Source organism: Microtus pennsylvanicus, chromosome 1, assembly GCF_037038515.1.
Source record: "Microtus pennsylvanicus isolate mMicPen1 chromosome 1, mMicPen1.hap1, whole genome shotgun sequence".
NCBI classification, from domain to species: domain Eukaryota; kingdom Metazoa; phylum Chordata; class Mammalia; order Rodentia; family Cricetidae; genus Microtus; species Microtus pennsylvanicus.
In genome coordinates, this window is record NC_134579.1 from 5,962,047 (window position 1) to 5,982,508 (window position 20,462).

The 20,462-nt window shown below is 40.3% G+C and overlaps 1 protein-coding gene across 3 annotated transcripts in view; it reads left to right on the top strand.

Moving 5' to 3' along the window:
• The first annotated feature begins 1,824 nt into the window (after positions 1 to 1,824).
• Vgll3 (vestigial like family member 3) overlaps positions 1,825 to 20,462 on the top strand; it is a 47,808-nt gene continuing 29,170 nt past the window's right edge. The window contains exons 1-2 of one of the 3 annotated variants that reach the window (XM_075952388.1): positions 1,825 to 1,960; positions 13,713 to 13,998. In XM_075952388.1, the coding sequence (XP_075808503.1) occupies positions 1,835 to 1,960; positions 13,713 to 13,998 (412 nt within the window). In that variant the 5' untranslated portion in view covers positions 1,825 to 1,834. The remainder of the gene's footprint in view (positions 1,961 to 13,712; positions 13,999 to 20,462) is intronic. The other 2 variants (XM_075952449.1, XM_075952529.1) reach the window with 2 other exon arrangements.

Sequence of the window (20,462 nt, forward strand, 5' to 3'; positions counted from 1 at the left end):
GGATTAAAGGCGTGCGCCACCATCGCCCGGCTAGATGGATGCTTTTATGGCTCTGTACTATGTGAAGCTTCTTGGACAGAAGCAATGAGTGGGGATCACAGGAAAAAGGGTCATATCAAGTTGGGACAAAGGAGTTATGAACATATAAAGCAAGTTCTTCTGTTATTCCTTGATAGGCATAGTCTCCTACTGGACAAAACACAGTGTGAAGTCTAAACTACATAGCCTCTTAATAATTGTATTTTAAGATTCTGTTAATAAAATAATGAGTGGATGAAGAAAACTTGTTTTGGGATAGTAAAATTACCAAACACAATCATAGTTTGTGTGAGTGTGTGTGTGGTACAGCTATGTGCACACAAATAATTGCACGTGTCACCTCTTTAAGTAACTGTACGAGATACAGAGATACAGAGGTGGTGTTGGCGGGGTATAATGGCTTCAGAGTGTAGGTTTGGTGTCTCTCTCTGTGCGTGCGTGTGTGTGTGTGTGTGTGTGTGTGTGTGTGTGTGTGTTTTACTTGATGACAACGTTAATGCATTTGACACCCAATGGGACAGTTCCTTTTAAAAAAGACTATGCCTTTTGGTCTCTCTTACAAAATGTTCCGTTTGCTAGAGAGGGATAGATTGAGTTAGATTTTATGATTATACTGGAGTATAATATTATTCTGAAAAATGGAGTTTTTATTCCGTTTTTGCAAGGTTTAATCCATTTGCACACAAACACCTTTAAATCGCAGTCAAATAAGTCACCAATTATTCTCTTGCTGCATGCAAGCCAGTCGGTAAATGCCAGAAAAGGACACACATCCTGTCATGATGACAAGCCACCAAGATATGCCTTTCAAGTGAAGATGAGGCAAGGGAATTACGCTTTGTTGGCTTGTGGGCACTCGAGGCAATGCTAACTTTCACTTCGGTTTTTTTTTTTTTAACGTAGGAACCAATTCTGTATTTTGACCCTGGTCTGCTTTATAACTCTCTTTACCCTTGACCTTTCTTTGATCTTGTTCAATCAGCGTCGGACTTGATGCTCCGTGAAAAAGTTCCTAGGACTTGGGCAACCCTGGCCCAGCCAGGTGACCGAGACTGGGTGGGGACCCGCAGAGTTTTGTGGGCGCGGAGCCTCTCGCATACCAATCTCCTCCCACCATCATCGCTCGCCGGGAGGCGGAGAGGGCAGCAAACTTCGCTCCAATCCGCTGCTGCCCTCCCCAGGGTCCCCCTGCTGGGCGACTCGCCCGCTGTGGACTGGAGTTGGTGGAACTTTGCTGATAAACTGCTCCTGAGAGTTGGGGAGGGAAGCTCCCCGCCTCCCCACATTCCGGCTCTCCTTCCCCCGCCTCCCGGTCCTCGCCCAGCCACCCGCGCTGGTGATAGGACGAGCCCCGGGCGTGCATTGTGTGTATGCAAAGCATCGCCGGGCTCCTGGGGCAGCTCGAGCCGTGGCTCGGCTGCTGCTGCGGCTGTGGCTGGCGCTGCGGTACTTGCTGCTGCCACTGGTGCCGCCGCCAGAGACTGAGTCCAACGCTGTCATGCTCCTGCCGCGGGGCGGGCGGCAGCGTGGTCGCGTCGCTATATAAGCGCAAGTGGAGGGGGCACCCGGAGGGGCTGAAAATGAAGGTGCCCGCGCATGGGCCGCCGCTGATTGCCAACCCCTCCCGAGCTCGCTCCCGGCGTGGAGCCCGAGGCCGCCGAGGACCCGCCTTCACAGCAGCAGCAGCAGCAGGAGCAGCGACGCGGACAGCAACTGCGGCGGCGGTGGCGGTGGCGCCCCTCGCGCCAGCGCGCAGAACCGCGGCGACTCCGGGGCCGCCGCTGGCCCCGCTGCCATGAGTTGTGCGGAGGTGATGTATCACCCCCAGCCGTATGGAGCGCCCCAGTATCTGCCCAACCCCGTGGCAGCTGCAACCTGCCCCACAGCCTGCTATCATCCGGCGCCCCAACCTGGCCAGCAGGTGAGTCACCGGCCGGGCAGCCTCCCGGGGGCGGGGACGAGGGGCACCCGGTATCGGTGTGGGGCTTTAGCCCTGTCCCGCCGGGACCCGAGGCTCGGAGGATGCTCTGGGACCTGCGGGGAGCCACAAAAAGAAAAGAGATAGCAGGGCAGACCTGCGGGTGGCAGGGCCAGGATGCCTGGAGGGGCATTACCTGGCCGGGGGCTTCTTTGAGCTGTGTCACCTGGACTCAGAGGCTGTCGCTCCTAGCTGATCTGGTCCTTAGGACTCAGTTCTTTGAAACTCACCAAAGGCATCTGTTTTAGGACTGCGTGAGTAAACTTTTAACCCGACTACTTTGTTTTCTGGGAAAGGGGGAAGTGTACTGCTAAGGTAGCAGAAGTTACCTGAACAGTGAGCTCATGAAATTTTCTTTCTGAGACTTTTAGGGTGGATCTCTGGTCTGATAGAAGACACACTGAGTGTTTCTAGAATTTATCCGTTGCGTTTCTCACCGGGACTGTGATTTAGATGACGTGGTTGCCCAAAAGGCTCTTCATTCATTCCCCAACAAAGCACGGGGCTTGTTGGTGTCCGTCAGCGGACCGGACCTGTGTTTCTCGGTCCAGAGGTAGCTTTGAGAATCCGCATTCCCGGGCTTCACCCAGAGAGGGCATTTAAATTATCAGTAAAAAGGACCTGGCATCTAAGAGATGATAAGAAAGAGTAGACACTGGAAAACGTGACACCAGGGAACCTTGAGTGCTATTCTTCTGCCACATAGCAAGCACACCAAAATTTAGTTAGCACTACCCTAAGAACAGTAAACCGTGTGTGTGTGTGTGTGTGTGTGTGTGTGTGTGCTTGTGTGTGTGTGTGTGTGGCCAGGTACTGTACTGAAACAGAGGCCTTCCTGGACTACAGGGATTAGAGTAGGCTAATTTCATTCAGACTTAAAAATAAGCTAGATATAGTTAGAAAAATAAGGATTTACAGAATTTATTGACTTGTTTTCATTTCTTAGGGACTGTTTGTTTTATTCTGGCCTTCAGGGTTTGGCCAATGGAGGAATCTGACCTTTGAATTCCTAGTTTTCCTTTGCCTCTGTCCCTTTTCTACATGTACAGGGCTACTTGTTGAGAGAGAGACTATTACTCTATGTTTAAAATGTAGTGGCTGTCAAATTCAGCTAACTCGGAAAGGGCACAAATTCGGGACTGACCGCTAAACAGTCCATCTTAATGAAGAGCAACAGAGGACATGCAAGAAGAGCCCACTTTCTTGCTAATATTAATTAATTAATTTATTTAACATTTGACAACTTTACCAGTTCAAAACAAAATGATCTTTGATGGGAGAGATGGATAAGCATTTTTTATTATTATTTTGTGGTCACGGGTGACAAATGAAAACATTGGGGCTGCTCACATTTCCTTTGACATAAACAAAATAGTGCTATTGTAGATTCAAGGGAGGCCAAGAGACTTTGGGTATTACTAACAGCCATTGCTCCATCGTTGAGGCAGTAGAGGCCTTCAATTATCAGTTGGAATGTGGATGAGCAACAGACCGAGATGTTTTTAAATATTCAGGAAGATAACTTTCTCTTCTGAAAAAGTCAGGAATAGTAGAAGTTGTGAATAAGGTTGCCTCTGATGAAATTATAAAACAAATTCCACTAAAATAGGAGTCTATAGTAGAGGTCAGCATTATAATACACTTTCCGGGGGGGAAAAAAAAATCAAAGGCTGTTTTAGACAAATTGAAAGCTAGTTTTCCCTGAGAACCAGCTCCAAGCACCTTGTCTTATTTTGTGATAGCCTTAAGTTTCAACCCCAAATTCCATCTTTTTGGTAAAACTATCTACAAGTTGACAAATGAATTAAAAATAAAACACCAGAAGAGTCTAAACTGTCTGCGTTAAGAAGTCACACAATGCCCGGCTTCTGCTATAGTCTGAACTTCTCTTTTAAGTAGACGTTTGCTGAGTTTACTGGAAGGGTTTAGTTGAGAGGTGTATAGGGGAACATTCATAATTCTTTGGCTATTTGGCTTATTTGATCTTTAAATTTTTCTCCAGCAAGCAAACTACTTGCTCTGATTGGCTAATGGACCAGAGAGCCGACGGTGTCGCTACTGTTCTTTCGCTGTCAGAGTTTATTTTGATGACCTATATTTTCTATTGGAAGAAAGAATAAGTCAGGAAATTCTTATCAGCCTGACAACATTTTTAGACTACGCAGTGCGTGGGTGAAGTGGGACTAATATTGACTTGGCTCTAATGCAGTCATCTGAGAATACATATTTTAGTTGTTTTTGCATTCCATAAGGTTTTATCATGATTATCCATGAAGGTTGTTTTCTCCGTACTTGGGATTTGACCCCTAATAGCATCTTGCTTGGGAGACAAAAATGAGGACTACAACTCTTACTGCGTTAAAACAAAACAAAACAAAAACAAAACAAAACAAACACAAACACAAACAATGCTTGATTCATTGAGGAGGAAAAAGAAACAGGAAAAAATGACAGTGTAATCTATGAAACATAATGGTCATTCATGAAGTGAGTGTTGGGAATGAGGATGTTGATATTTTATGCTACTTGTGTACCGAATTGCCTTTATGTATCCCTTAGTTGCTCTCTCTTGTCAAAACTGGGTATCTAAAGTTCTTGTATGTTGGTTTTTACTCCTTTCTGGAAGGAAAGGGAATCAAATGTAGAGTCTCATCTGTGCTGTGCAAGCAGTAGACCACTAAACTACACACACCCTACCTCATTAGTATATCAAAATAGTTCGCTGTGATTGATCTTGAGCTCGGTAGATTTCCCCTTTCTGAAAACTCCTTTTATAAGTGAAAGAAATTTATTTTCAATCCATATGAATTACCGTCTTTCCCTCTAAATCGGAAAGCTTTAAGTTTAGGTTTTTTGATTGAATCCATTGTAGGTGTAGGTAGGTAGGAGTTGAGGGTTTTAAAAGCCTAGTAATCTGCATATATCTGCTGCCCTACAGTGTCTTACTCCAGTTAAACCAACCCAGCCCATCTGCAGATGTCTGAGGATTAAATGTATGATCCTTGGGATTAATTCCTAGAAACTGTGTGCTGGACTTGAGTCCGGTGAACTTTACAGAGCCGGAACTTTGTGAGCGATTCTGAGCAGCCTAGCCCCAGCCTAACCATCTCTCCATAGCCTCCAGACAGCCCTCCTCCATATCTCCCTGGGAGAAGCCTTGACTCAGACTAAGCACATGCTCTCAGGCTGATGACACTGCAAAACGTGAGCAGAAAGGAATGTGCTTGTATTCTAGCAGTGACAGTAGGAAACAGCACAAAGTTTCGAAATACGTGTCAGGCAAAATCGAGGGCAACGATCTGAAATCATAGATTCCCTTCATACTCAGTGGACTTCTCATCTTAAGGCAGACAGTCTGTTGCCTAAATCCTCTCCCATATTAAGAATGCTAAATCAGGCTACCCTTAAAGTCTGGCTTTCAGAAGAAATGACAAACACAGAGAGCAGTAGATGAATTTCCACCTTTATATAGATTTTTTTAAAATGGTCATTTTCAGCTTCCTGTAAGTTAGAACACATTTACTCTCTTTTCTTCAAGGATAGCAGCTGGGTAAAAATGCTCATAGGACATCTCTGTAAAAAAAGAAAACAGTTTCTTTGGGAGCCAAAACTGCAGTAATGTTTGAAAGGAGGTTCTCAAACTCATTGTCTGTCTTCTGCCACCTTGGTTAAGTTACAAAATAACTCTGAGATTCTGTTTCTCACATGGAAAAATTCCTAGAGGGTGGGGAGCATATTGTAAATGGGAAAATTCAGGCCCTTAGGGTTGGAATTCCAAGCTAAAATTTCCATGCTCGTTGGTAACAGAGTCAGGACCAGTAGATCTCATTTCCTAGAGTAACATCCTCCTACCATGTCATGAAATTTCCCATGCATTTCTCCTCTTATTGCACAACAGGTTAATTTTTTGTCTTTAGTGCCCCAATCAACTTTTTGATAAAGAAGATGAATATGCAGTGGATTCTTTGGCCTTGGAGCTTGATATTCTTTCCCAGTCCTTGGTAGTGTACTTTTTAAAGTTCAGAAATGTCAAAGCCTTTTTGCAAACCATTGTATTTTGCTAATAAGTTTTCCTCTCCATGTTACATACTTTATAAAGAAATTGTGTACCCACTTAACAAAGGAACGTTGGTTTATTTAAAATAAAATGCAACCAGTGGCATTAACTATCATGTTAATGTGCCTCCATTTTATTGGCAATCAAACATAGCAATAGATTCATTCAGAGGTAAGAATTCAATTTTAACCTAAATAGCTTCATTTCACAGTCAAATTATTTAAGGCTTAGGATTTATTTATTTTTTTTTTTTGTAACTGTAAGCAAGGACTTAAGTATATTTGTAAGGATTTATACATGACTTCTTTGAAAAAGAGCAGCCTCTATAATTCCATGATACACAAATTAACTTGACAGCAAAGCCTTAAAAGCTTAAGTTGTCTGGAGTTTCATGTTCCTAGTAATTTCTCAGCAAAAAGAAGTCAGAGAGAGAGAAATAATTAAGCTTTAAAGTAACCAAAGTATTGACAGAGCAAAATGATTCAGAATGGAGATTACAGAGACACCGGAGAAGGTGGGATGGAAAGCCACAAAGTTGCATACACTGAGGATGTATTCACCTAGAAGTCAACTACTAGGTATTGCTAGAAATCTAATAAAAACATATTTGCCCAATATGCAAGAAGCACCACTTCACCCAGAGTTTGGTAGATTCTCCACAAAGCTTTAAGTGGTGCGGGAAGGATTCCCATCAAAAGAAGTGGTGTTCAGAGAGGGAGCCATGCTCCTTTGCTTCACATCTCTTGCCAGTGCTGCAGGTGAGACACTAAACTAACCCTGTCGGACCATCTGTGCAAAGAGAATTTACCAAGAGACCAAAGCAATTATGCACGTGATGCCTCGGGCAGGCCCCGAAGTAAAATTGTCAGGTAGAGGACTGTCATTCCAAACTGTGTTGCCCAGCTGAATCTCATCCCCATGGGGCCTGTTTCTAATGAGTTTTTTGATTTTTAAATCCCAGAATGCATACAACCAGAAATAGAGTTAATAAAAAAAAGTATTGTCTCTAGAAGACGATTCTTAGTATTGTCATTTCAAAAACTAGAACTCTGTAGTAGATGATATCCAGCGAAGGCAGTCATCTGGGACATGACTGTGTTCTGAATTTTTCAAAGCACACCTCTTTAAACAGCTGGTTTTGTGCTTTGGCGACTCATTTAGGCAGACCAAAAAAGTGCCTTGAATTACTAGACCCACCCAGCTGTTGGTAGATAAACTCATAATGCCTTATTTGTGGATAGTTCAGTGCATTCTAGATCTATGCCAGTAATTTACCAGTATAGTCTGAATAGGGGAAACTCAACGATTTTCCACCTGTTTCCCAAAAGTAACAGAAAGAGACGATGTCCCAAACTCAACAGGTGTCTTTCTTCTTCCATCTATATCATTTTGTGTGTGTGTGTGTGTGTGTGTGTGTGTGTGTGTGTGTGTGTGTGTGTGTGTGAATTCCAGATCACTTTTCCTTGAGAGTTGGAGGAGGGCTACCAAGATGTATTCTTTTCTTGTTTATGTGACTGTAGATAAAAGAAGCACCATTGCTAATTCCTGGGAACTGAGCTAGGTGACAGCTGGAAATAAATGAGGTTTGCATGGTTTTTAGATTTTGTGTTTTGACTAGTATCCTGTAAAATCAGAAGAGGTAGCCAATATAGAAAAAAAAAAAAAACAAGTGTGAATATTTTGTAAAGATTCAACATGCTGCTGATTAGAATATACATTCTAATTATATGCACATGTGTTTATTATGAGACCTATAGACTAATCAAGTCAGAATTCCCCATCTTCATAGTGGCAGCTAAGGTTCCTCAGGTTCGATTACTTGCTCAGACTTCTGGAATTACTGTTGGTCAAGTCATCTTTGTCCTTTTGGTTTCTAGCATTGTTTTGCTAAGTGAACCTCCATAGAAAGCTGAAAACAATTCATAGCTAGCTTAATGTTGCTACTTTGCTTGTCTTATTTTCAAATTGTAGAATACTAGATACTTGCAAAAATAATACAGTTTACCACAGGGATAAACTACAGTGACAGTTTCTATTGCTTTGCTAGCAAGGCTTTTCCAACTATGTGATCAGATTCAGCTCTGGCACCAACATAGCGAAGTGTTTGCAAAGTTACTGACACAATGTAAGGATGAATGAACGAACGAATGAATGACAATAATTGTAATAGAGATTATATCTTAAGCCTAGTTAAAAGTTTGTACAAATATAGCCGAAATTTTACATCGGAATCTTCCTTCATTCAAAGTAGTTGCTCTGAGAAAGAACACATTCCCTAATGATGTGATCACAGTTTAAAATATTTTGGGAATGCAAATTTTGAAATTGCTTCTAAGCCTGTGGCACATTTTTTTGAACATCGTAAAAACTAGAAAATTTTCATTTTTAGAGTGGGTAGGTTAGATTTTTGATAATGGCTAGATTTATTTGGGGCTTTGGAGTCAACTTCTATCAGGTTGAATAATAATATTTTTGGATTGTTCTTTCCTGCTATGAAGAAAATAATTGAAAAAGAAAATAAGCAAATACAACAAACACAGAATCCTGAAGTATGACTGACAGTTCCTTATTGGCTGACTCTGTTCATATTTCCAAAATAGGATTTCCAGAAAAATTGGAAACAAGTGTAGCATAAATCTATCCTAAGAGATGATCTATATAAAAATAGACATTAATTGTCATCTAGAAAAAATATATATTAAAGTCATTGTATTATTTAGTAACTATATCTCTGATATATTTTCGTTTTTCAGTTAAAATTATTTTTCCTTTCTGGTATCAGGAATGAAACTTAGGGTATCCTGAATCCTAGGCAGATGCTCTAGTTACATCTCTAGCTTACTGATGTTTTTAATTCTAGTTTCTTGATGTTGCAAAAAAACAAACAAAACAAAACTGTAGGCTATTGTCGTCAACATTGGCTTCTATTTGTTTTTTCAGTCAGAATAACTATCTTATAGAAATACTGGCATGATTTCTCAGAACGTGCTGTATAGACAGACAGAAATTGATTCTGACCCCATGATCTTTACTAGTCAGGCGATTCTAGCTGTGGAAAGAAGTTTTTGTATTTGTAAATTGTGAGTAATCTGGGAAATATTTGCACATCGAGAAACTAAGTAAAACAAAAGCTAGATGGGGCATGAGATAGCTTAGCATCTAAAGGTACCTACATTGTCACTTTATGGCACACATTCATGAGAATACATACACATACAAACAAACACATACATGCACACACTTAGACACACAAATGAATAAATCTTGCTTGAAAATTTTGATAGAGATAGAAAAGTTCTGTGGCATATTTTCTTTAAACCAATCAAGCCACATTTTCCCCGGTGTTTCAACAAATCTCTGAGATATATTTAAAGATCTGTCTTAGAAGTAAATTTGTAAAAATGATAAAAGATCAGTGGGTTAGTCTTATGAAGTTAATGCTTTGGAAATAGACAAGTGTTTCTTTCTATAGATTCTAATCTTCTTTCTTTTAAAACACAAAACACTTCACTTAAAGGACATAGTCAATAGAATTTTATTTTCCAACCCCTTTTCTAAATATCCAGTGATTTCAGTGATTCATTAAAATAGTTTTGTTTCCTTAGGAAGAAACTTTCCACACAGGCACAATAAGCACTTGGCATTTTGTGGCTTAAGCCTTGGGGACTTAGTGGTATTTGGCTCCTGACCTGGAAGTCTTTCTCCTGTCAGACAAAATCCTTCCCCTGCACATTCCTGTTGAAGTTTGTTTCTGTGTGCCTGATGGCAGGCTCTGAGGTGATCACTAGGGTTTACACTGCCTAAGCCAACTTTCCTTCCCTTTTCTACCCTTCTTCTTTGTAAGCGGACATCAACTCTGGCTTCTAACTCCTTCATTGTTTCACCAAACTGGAATCTTATTACCTGGGGAAAGTGGCGTCTACTGTGTGATGGCACTGAAACACTTGTGTATTACCTATACTAACTTGTAGTGTGCGTGTGTTATACAAATGTGCATGTGTATGTATGTTAGCATGATTGTTGATATACATGTGTGTAAGTGGGTGTTTGCATGTATGTGCAAGTGAATGTGGAGGCCAGATGTTGAATTTGCATGTCTTCCTCCATTTTCCCCTCACCTAAATGGTGAGGTAGGAGCTATTGCCTGAACCAGGGCTCATGTATTTGGTGTCTGGTAGCCCTAGGCCAGCCAGCTTGCTCCATGATCTTCTGTTACTGCCTCCCTGGTGCTGGGATTATAGGTGGGTTACTAAGCCTATCCATCTTTTACATGGGTACTGGGAATCTGAATGCAGCTTTTCAGGCTTGCTTGGCAAATGTTTACTCACTGAACCATCTCTCTAGCCACAACTCGTTCTAACAATTCTTCACAATCTTGTAAGAAGAGTACAGATACTTAATAGATACTTGGATATATTCTAGGAACTGACTGCATTTTGAAAAATATATGAACTGGGTGACATTTTGATCTTGATTCTGCATATCTATGTTCTGACCCTTTGGGATTTCATCTCAACCTTAAGATTTATTTATACTCCCCCCCCCAAAAAAAAACATGTATCACTAGGAGAAATGGCATACAAGAATAAAGACTAAGTGCAAATAGGATATAGGTAATGTGCATGTGAGGGCTATGTTTTAAGAAAAGGAATAAGGAATTGGTGTCAGAAAGTGGTTGGTATTCAAGTCGGAGAGGCTGGATGCTGTGACGGTAGATAAAAGCTGCATGATGTTTTAGTGATGTGTTTCTGTTCCCTTCCTGCTGTCTCTTTTATTAAAGCACTTATGCACACTCAAGCTTGGTAGTTTTGTTAAGCATCAGACCATTTGGACATTTTGAAACTTTTACTTTAACCAGGGATATCTTGAGGCTAAATATATGTTGAAAATGTCTGGGTAGTTTCTCTACAGAGTATGAAAATTTGAGCAAAATATGGAGAGGAAGTCCAAGTAGAATAATAAACATTTGTGTGCCCTGTGGTTGGTAGACTGTAAGCTCACTTTTGATTGAGCTACAAGTATCCACAGTGTCAAAAGGGGATATTTTGTCATGCATGGTTATATAAGTAGAGACATGTTGTTTATGTATGAAATATAAAAATGGAGAGAATGGATTAATGAATGTACCAATAAAAGAATGGTTTTGACAAATTAGACTATTGAAGGTTCTTTTGACATAAGACTTAGTTTACTTCTTACTGCATGGTCTATGGATAAGTACTGGATTTTAAATATTAATTTATTTGTAGTTAGCCATTCCCTAGCTGGTAGAAAAAGCTCCCCTGAATTATGCAGCATTTACAGAGTTCTGTAACCTTAGATTGAAAAGCTATAGTTTAAATCCAGCTGCTAACAGTTGATCTGGACATGCTTTCTGATTGCTATCACTTACCACAAAGCATTGTTTTGTTTATGTCATTTCATAGTTTTCAATATTTTGCTTGAATTTAATTTAATTCATTTAAGAGGTAATTGCTGGTAAACTAGCAGTGAAGCAATTCCTTTCCTTTACTTGGGTAGTTAACATAACTTTTAAAAAAAGACATGGGAGAGGTGTGTGCAAAGCACACACTCACAAACTGAGACTGTGAAGGAGACTGACAGGCGAAGTTGGTCAGTTCCGTGGAGGACAGTGAAATCTCTGAGCTGAGAAACTGCTCTGTGCATCAGTTTTCATTTCCTTTAAAAGTGGTCTTCCAAATAAGCCAGCCTAGCCAGGACAGAGTTATGCGTAGCTATCACCATGTAGGTTTTCAGTAAATGTGCATACCTCCAGAAAAATAGCGCTGTGATTTGATCGGATAAATCATAGCATTTGTTTAATTTTATAATGAAATGTGAAACTGGAAGTCATTTAACTAAATTTCTGCATTTGCATAACCTATCGTAATGTTTTACTTTTGAAGTCATATTTGAACAAACCAGATTATAAGGAATATAACCAGACAGCATTACAGCTACTTATTCATCAATAAGACATACGTATTCACATGGAATAAATTATCTACTCATAGGAAAATACAAACCACACTGATGTGAATTTTAAATCAAAATGCTACGTATATCTTTAATTAGTATTTCCCAAATAATGATTAGCCCCTCATTATGTACCCATTTCAGAAACCACCTGGAACAAGAGCAATATATTTGTTGTTAGAAGAAAATGATTGAATAATTGAAGATGCACTTCCTATTGGTGGTTATTGGTTTCCAAACTAGTGATCACATGAGAAACATACAATCTGTTATATGTTGCCAACACACGCGAAACTACTGAGGGTTCTGGAATTATCTGCTTTTGCTATTCATGCTCATTTTGCCAATACGCATAAATTCCCCAGAAATAAGAAGAATGATAGGATAAGGTATTGACTTTTGCCATAGGTTGTGCATATGAAATGTTTATGTGGCCACCAGGAGTGTATACTTAGGCATCGTTTACAGTGAAGTTGTTGGTAATTGTTAGATCATCCACGTGCAGTGAAAATGTTAGGAAAGAATGACAGGCAGGTATGAGAAGAATAATAACTATCTACCAAATTCCCATTTAGAAGAACAATATTGATCATAACTACCTGGGGACCTTTTTGCTATAGTAGATACTGTTTCCCTCCCTACAAATATGATTGTCACGTACATCTACAGCTGCTTACTTTATTATGCGTTGTCTTTGTCAATTATATAATTTATGACTGTTGGCAGCTTACTTAACTTCTCTGTTCCTTACTTTCTTTAAGATGCACACAGCAACACTAACCATGTAATAGGAATGTAAAAATCAACTCAGGTCATATATGTGAGGCTTTAGGAAAGGTTCTTGGATAATATATATTAGTGATTATACTGTAGGCGTGACCAAATGTTGAAATATTCAAAGATATCAAACTCTGCTCCTTTTTATTTGAAGAGTTAATTCTTGCAAGTATTTTGTTTTATTTTCAGTAAGCCACAATAAACTCTTTCTCCCCCTATGATAACAGTGGTGAGTGGAACATATGAAAAACATGGTCCGTGTAAAATGGATCTTCACACAGACTTATTCCGTCATTTCAGTTTGATTTCTGAGAAATGAGTTCAGTCCATCTGCCAAATCCTTTTATAAGATGGTGCATTCCTGTTTTGATTTTAGTTTATTTCATTTATGAAAAGATTTTTTTTTCTTCTCCACCCTGTCCTGGACAGTTCGTTCTCATGTCTTCTCTACTGCCCTAAAGTAGAATGTTACCGTACATTAAATCTTTAAATGTAAATAAAAATTGAGCATTAAAACGTCTGGAAGGAATCTGTCACTGTTTTTTAAAGTCATTCATTTATTATAGCTGAGTTTGAAACAAAAGCAAAAGCAAAAAATAAAAATAAAAAAGGAAAAAGCTGCCTGACATGCTGAAATGATACAATTTGATAATAATCCCCTTTCTTTGCCAAATTTGGAATAACAGACTTTTTCTTAGTGTGGGAGGGAGGCAACTGGTTTGCGGGGGGGGGGGGGGGGGGGGGAGATGAGATACAGCAGATGACAGAGAATCAGTTTGCAAACATATGTTAATATTTAGATTCTTTTTTAAAAGTGAAAAGTTAACTAGTTAACGCTTTTCCACAGACTGTCTTTGATACTATGTTTTGTTTATTCTGTCCCAGAAGAAGTTAGCGGTATACAGCAAGATGCAGGACTCTCTGGAAGTCACGCTTCCCAGCAAACAAGAGGAGGATGAGGAGGAGGAGGATGAGGATGAGGAGGAGGAGAAAGACCAGCCTGCCGAGATGGAGTACCTTAACTCTCGCTGTGTCCTTTTCACTTATTTCCAGGGAGACATTGGGTCAGTAGTGGATGAACACTTCTCAAGAGCTTTGGGCCAAGCCAGCACCTTGCATCCAGAATCTGCCATTTCAAAAAGCAAGATGGGGCTAACCCCCTTATGGCGAGGTAAGAATTCAAGAGCAGATGCCCTTCGGAGCAAGCTGTTTCGCAACTGCCTCTACCAGGCTCCAGCTGGAGGCTTGCCCCTGGAGAACGGATATCCACTTGCTTTTTAATTTTTAAGGACAGCAAGGAATTTCTTTCCGACAAACAGCTGGATCAGTTTTGTCACATGTGGAATGCAGGGTTGGAAAGGATGCACTCACACCCCTTAAATTCCTCATGGAAAAAGCAGTGATACAAGTGGCCCCAGTTTATAGTGGCCAGACAGAGCTCGAAGCTCCTTTCAGAAAGCTGCTGTGGCCCAGTGTGGCTCTCTAAATAATAGGCGTGCCCGAAAACAGCTCTAAAAAAATACGTATTCTTGCTCACTCCACTAGGTGTTGTGTGGTGGCATTTCTGAATTCTGATTCGGACCCAGGAACACAGGCTTTGAAAGCTGCCTGTGTTCTCTGTGTGGGTTTCTTTTTACTGACTTGTGAACCATTTACAGGTTATGGTCCTCTCTCGGCTAGTATTTCGATGACTGAAGCCATTGTTTTACCTCAGTAAACAAAAAGTTTCAGACTGACTGGACTCTTCTTTATTTTCTTCTTTGAGGCAAGCACAGTGATCTGCTTGCTTCCATGTTCTAATTTTAAAGTCAGTGGGCGAGTGACGTGTTAGAACGGTGATTGTCAAGGCTGGAGAGGAAAAGTAGCGTACACTCTGAAGACAGTTTCAGAGAAATGTGTTAGATACAAATATTTTGTTCCAAACTCACCTGGCTCCAAGAAATGTCTAGGAAAATGGTTGTAAACTGTGGGCCTCGCGAGAGAACCTTTTAGAAAGCAATTTTCTGGCCCCTCTCCCAAGTCCTGAGGAATGGGAAACTGGTGTGTTTACCCAGGCCTGGCATGGGATTAGAAGCAGGCTCAAGTTTGGGAATCAGTGACCTGGTGTCCTGGTTTGTGAGGACTCTAGAGTATGAACGTCTGCAGGAAGGTTGAGGGAAGCACAGCAACAACTGTCTTGAGTAGTACCTGTGACGGAAGACCTTCCATGTCATTGTCCCAGGAATGGCTCTGTTGCTGCAGGAGAAGACCTCAGCTGGCAGCATGGTCCTTATCTACAGACACACGGTTCCTCTTCCTCCCCACACCTCATTTTGTCATTCTCTCCCTTCGGCCTTCCTTCCTCCTGTCCCTCATTCTTCTATTTTCTCTTTCTGTTTCTTTCCCTGCTTTCTTTTTTCTTCCTTACTTCTCTTCCTTTTTAGCAAACGTTTTAAATACGAAGCAGGCATTGTAAGGGGCAATAGAATATGAACTGAAATAACGGAGGCTTGCTAGAGGTCACCCACATGACTCCTGCTTAATTGACAAGTACGTGCTGGGAATTTTGTATATGAACAGAGAGCCCTTGAGAGTTCACAATGCTCTCAGGAGGAGCCAATATCCTGTTTGATAGCTCAGGAGAAATTATGGGAATTCTTTGAAGAAAAGTTTTGTGACTCAGATGGTTTTAGGTAAACAATTTGATGTACCAATAAGCACTTCCGTATAATTAGTTCTGGGAGAGTAATGATGCAGTGGGTCCTTCTTTCAGCGACTGGCATTTGTAATCCTTGGATGATCTTGTCTGGAAATGAGAAAGGATACCAAATTACCTGAAGCATAAGGTCATCTATAGTGACTAAGCCAGAAGACTTTAGTGTGTGTGTAACGACTCTAAAACAATTCAACTGTTCTATGTAGAAATTAGAACAATAAGAGGAAAACTTGGATTCACTCTCTGATTTTTTTTATTTGAGACAGGGTTTCTCTGTAGCTTTGAAGCCTGTCTTGGAACTAGCTCTTGTAGACCAGGCTAACCTTGAACTCACAGAGATCCACCTACCTCTGTCTCCCAAGTGCTGAGATTAAAGGCCTGCACCACCCCCTCCTGACTAGCTGTCTGAATTTTAAACAGAATGCAAGAATGGTAGCCATGTTTTAATAGTTATTGGTAACTTTGCCTTGATATCATCTTAGATTTACCTTCCCATATATATGCTGACTTATTAGTTGATTTTGCCACAGGTATTTATTAAGCTTCTACTATGTATTATGTAATTTTCAAGGTACTGAGCTCTGTACTCATGGAATGACTATTTATTTATTAAAAATTTCCACCTCCTCCCATCCTCCCATTTCCCTCCCACTTCTCCCACTCCCCCCTCCCCTCGCTCTCAGGTCCTAAGAGAAGTCAGGATGCCCTGTCCTGTGGGAAGTCCAAGCCTCCCCGCCCCCATTCAGGTCTAGGAAGCGGAGCATCCAAACAGACTAGGCTTCCAAAAAGCCAGTACATGGAGTAGAATCAAAATTCTGTGACATTATCATTGGCTTCTCAGTCCGCCCTCTTTGTCAGCCACATTCAGAGAGTCTGGTTTGATCACATGCTCATTCAGACCCAGTCCAGCTGGCCTTGGTGAGCTCCCCTTAGATCAGTCACACCATCTCCGTGGGTGGACGCACCCCTCACGGTCCTGACTTCCTTGTTTATGTTCTCCCTCCTGCTCTTCATCTGGGCCTTGGGAGCTCAATCCAGTGCTCAATGTGGATTTCTGTGTCCATCTCCATCCATTGCCAGATGAAGGTTCTATGGTGATATGCAAGATATTCATCAGTGTGGCTATGAGGGACTGTTTTAATAGAAGAGACAAGTAAAAAACAAGGATATAAAGAGTGACATTTAAGGTGTTACTTTACTGAAAGTGATAATGAACGCCTTCTCAAACATAATTACATTTGAACATAGACCTGAAAGAAATGAGGGCATTCCTCATGTGACTATTTCTGGGAAAAAATGACTTACACAGAAGGAATATCCAAGCGCAACATCTCTAAGGATGAGTGGAGCTTAGAATGCTCAATGAGAAGGAAGCATGCTTATGTATGTGGAATAGTATGCCCACCCAATTTCTTATGTCTTTCTGTCTCTCCTCCCACCAAGTCTACAAATAGTGTGTCTCACATCAATTCCCTCAAAACTCAAGGTGATACTTTTCTATATGAATACTCTAAGATAAACATAATTCAGTGATTAAAGGGTGACATTATATGAATGAAGTTCATAATACATATCAAATATTTAAAACATCTTCACAGAAGCATCTTTTATTAATCAGTCATATGAAGTTTTTGGTACAGTTTCTGTCATTCCCTTTTTCATTCTTGCCTCTCTCCCTCCCTCCCTCCTTTCCTTTCTTCATCTGTATGCTATATGTTTCTCTGACAAGCGTGCCCATGTGTCTGCTGGTTCATGAGCCTATGTACCTGCATGTGGAGGTTACAGGTAGATGATTTTGGATTTTCTGATTTGATAGATCAAATCAAGTTCTGCCTTATTCGTTTATGACAAGACTACTTACTGTCTAAAACTGGAGCTGGGCTGGCAGGCAGCAAGTCCAGCAGTCTTTCTGTCTGCACTACAATGCTAGGTTATAGGTGTCCATATTGATTGCAGTTTTGTTATTTAAAATTAAGGCACAGGATCAAGTAATTTTTGATATAAGGTCAGACAAAAGGCATTGTTTACTTTCCGTTTGTGAACTGAGTAGTTCCATTGTTGTTCATAGTTGCAAATTTATTTTCAAATCAACCCACAGTACTTGATTAGGATTCATGGGAAACCCATACAATGTTATTAAAGAAGAGACCTTCTTAAAGAGGAGGTATAATGAATGATATTCACATATTCTATAAAGAGAAATAGTCATAATATTAATATTACTGATAAAACTACACAGGATTAGACAATTCAATCTTTGGACTCTGGTCATTGCCTTATTCCTTGATGTTTGCAAAGTGGTATTGGAGCAACAATTTAAAATCTTTGTGTGACCAGCTGTCCAACAATAGCATATTCTCACTACTACTCCTATTTAAGGTTATTAGAAAAACATGTTGAAGAGTATATAAATGATTTCATGCAGAGCTTGAACCAGCAGAATCATCAAGGCAGATGCTTCTCTTTTCCTTAACTATTTCCACTTACTTGTGGATGGAAAACTGATGTTGAGTCTTTACCTAGAAACCTTATTTTCTGGAAGCTCATATTTTTAGCATGAAGCAGTGTCTTCAAGATAGTAGGGACTGGAGACTATTGATAATGTTAATGGAGTTGTTAGGGAGTTTTGAAAGAAGCTGCTGGCCAACCGACCCACATCAAGCACTCTGACTAATAACAGTTATTCCAGTTCTATTTACATGCTACATATGAACTTACAACTGAGTTATGTTTGAACAATATATTTCCATAATAAATTTTTAGACAAAGAGGGTGTACCTGCTAAGAGAGGAATAAGCATAATGAAATTCATATCTTCTTGATAGGGCTAGAAAATGGTTTTGGACAGGTGCATCTGTTAGAAAAAACAGTTAAGGGGAAGAATGCTTTGCACCTTGTTCTGGTACAATATATTGTGAATTATATCACACCTCACTTTGCATTTCAGTTAAGAACCAAACAAATCTGATTATCCACTTATTCCCATCTAGCATCTAGACTGAGACACCAGTTCCAGTTACACGCATGCTTTATTTACAGAAAATGTGTGGGTCAGTGTGTGTGTGACTGCGTGTGACTTGCTCTCTGTGTGTTTGTGTGTGTAAGGAAGAGCAATGGTCAGGAAAGATGGAACATAGTAGGCCTCTGAATTCAAAGCGTGCCTCTTTGGCACTTATTGCCTTTCATTCTTCTTGCACCTTTGAAATAAATGTATCTGTCAGCTTGGGTTTGCTTGTAAACTCAGCCATGTGGGAGCGACCTCTCAGGATGAATAGTTCAGGCTAAGCAGACCCAAGGAGAAAGGCAAGGAAGGGCTATATCCTAAGGGAATAAAGGTTCTGAGCAGACTCTCTAGGAGGCCCTCCAGGCTGCTGTTTCCAGGAAGTTAGAAAAGGCAGTGAGAGGAAAATGAGGCGTGACTCACCTTATGATAGTGCCCCAAGGGTTAGATCTCATTGCAGTCATGAGGTGATTTTGAGCAATGCTGCAGCCAAGTACCTGGAGGACAATCTTTGGATGCCATGGCAATGCTTAATTCCTGGATAACAGAGAAGTTCAAAGCACATTTCCTTCTTTTTCAGACTTGACAACTGGTTTTTAGAGGAATTGGAAGAACCAGGGAATGGGCCTTCAAAAGTATCAAGAACCATTTTTGTTAAGCATTGAGTTTAAATAGTATTCTTTTTTTTTCTTTTTCTTCCTCTTCCTCCTCCGCCTCTTCCTTTCTGAGGTAGGGGCTTGCTCCCCTGTCTGCCTTATCTGGTAGAGATTCCCAGCCCAGATTGCCAGTGAACTTGCAACTCCTTCAGGCTCGTTCAGGTTCAGACTCTACTTGAGGGCTAAGTCACAGGCATGTGTCCCGATGCTCTAAATAGTTTTTTTCTTTATTGTGAATTTTAAAAGGAAATGTTATGTTGGACTCTAATACTTTTCATCTGTATTTACTCTCAGAATGAGTCAGCAGGAGATTACTAAAGATGACTTACGATAGCATCTCTTTGTCTTATTTTCTTTAGTATTGTCATTATTATCTAAAAAATTAAAATTTGAACTGTTTTACAGTTTTTGTTCTTGTTTCTTTCTTTCTTTTTTCTTTTCTTTCCTCTCTCTCTCTCTCTCTCTCTCTCTCTCTCTCTCTCTCTCTCTCTCTCTCTCTCTCTCCCCTCTCTCTCTGTCCCTCTCTTTCTTTTTGTGTGTGAAGAATTGCTATAGAAAGTACCCCAGTACTATATACAATTTTAAAAGGAATGCTTGGCCTCTATGGTCTATGTTCAACTCCTCTGTTTCTCTTTGAAACATTTTTTTTCCTAAAAGTCAGTTGTTGAGATTACTGTTACGTTTTGAAAGACGGTATTGGACAACATATCAATTTTGCCTTATCTTTCATTTATAGAAACAAATGTGTGTGTGTTCCTAAAAGTGAACTCAATAAAAATCACATTTAGGTTTTTTTGTTGTTGTTATTTTTATGTATGAGACTATCAGTGCTGGCACCACCTGAATGCCAATATTGCATGAATGTTGAAAAATGGTGCTCCAGAATCCCAACTGAGTCTTAATATTATGCAGTTTTGAATCATTTTCACTAACCTTAAAGGTAACATTGCATGGAAACAGCTCCTGCAGCTTTTCATCTGCTTTCTTATACACCAAATGTGGCTGTGATTAAGTACTTGCAAAGAGTCACATAATGAAAAAAATTTACATACATATGAAATAAGCAGGCTGGTTCTCCAGCACAGAGCACAGTGTAGCATCTGTTTCTTTGTGTCACTTTTTTTTTAAAGAAGCAAGATACCAAATAGTGATCCCGAAGCATGGATTTCTTCATGAACATATTTTCCGTTCAATATTGTTTCACTTACTTGTAAAATGCTGCAGTGTTTGCTGAAAAGGGCTGCATAGATCCCTACAAACTTTATATTAATCTCAGGAGACCC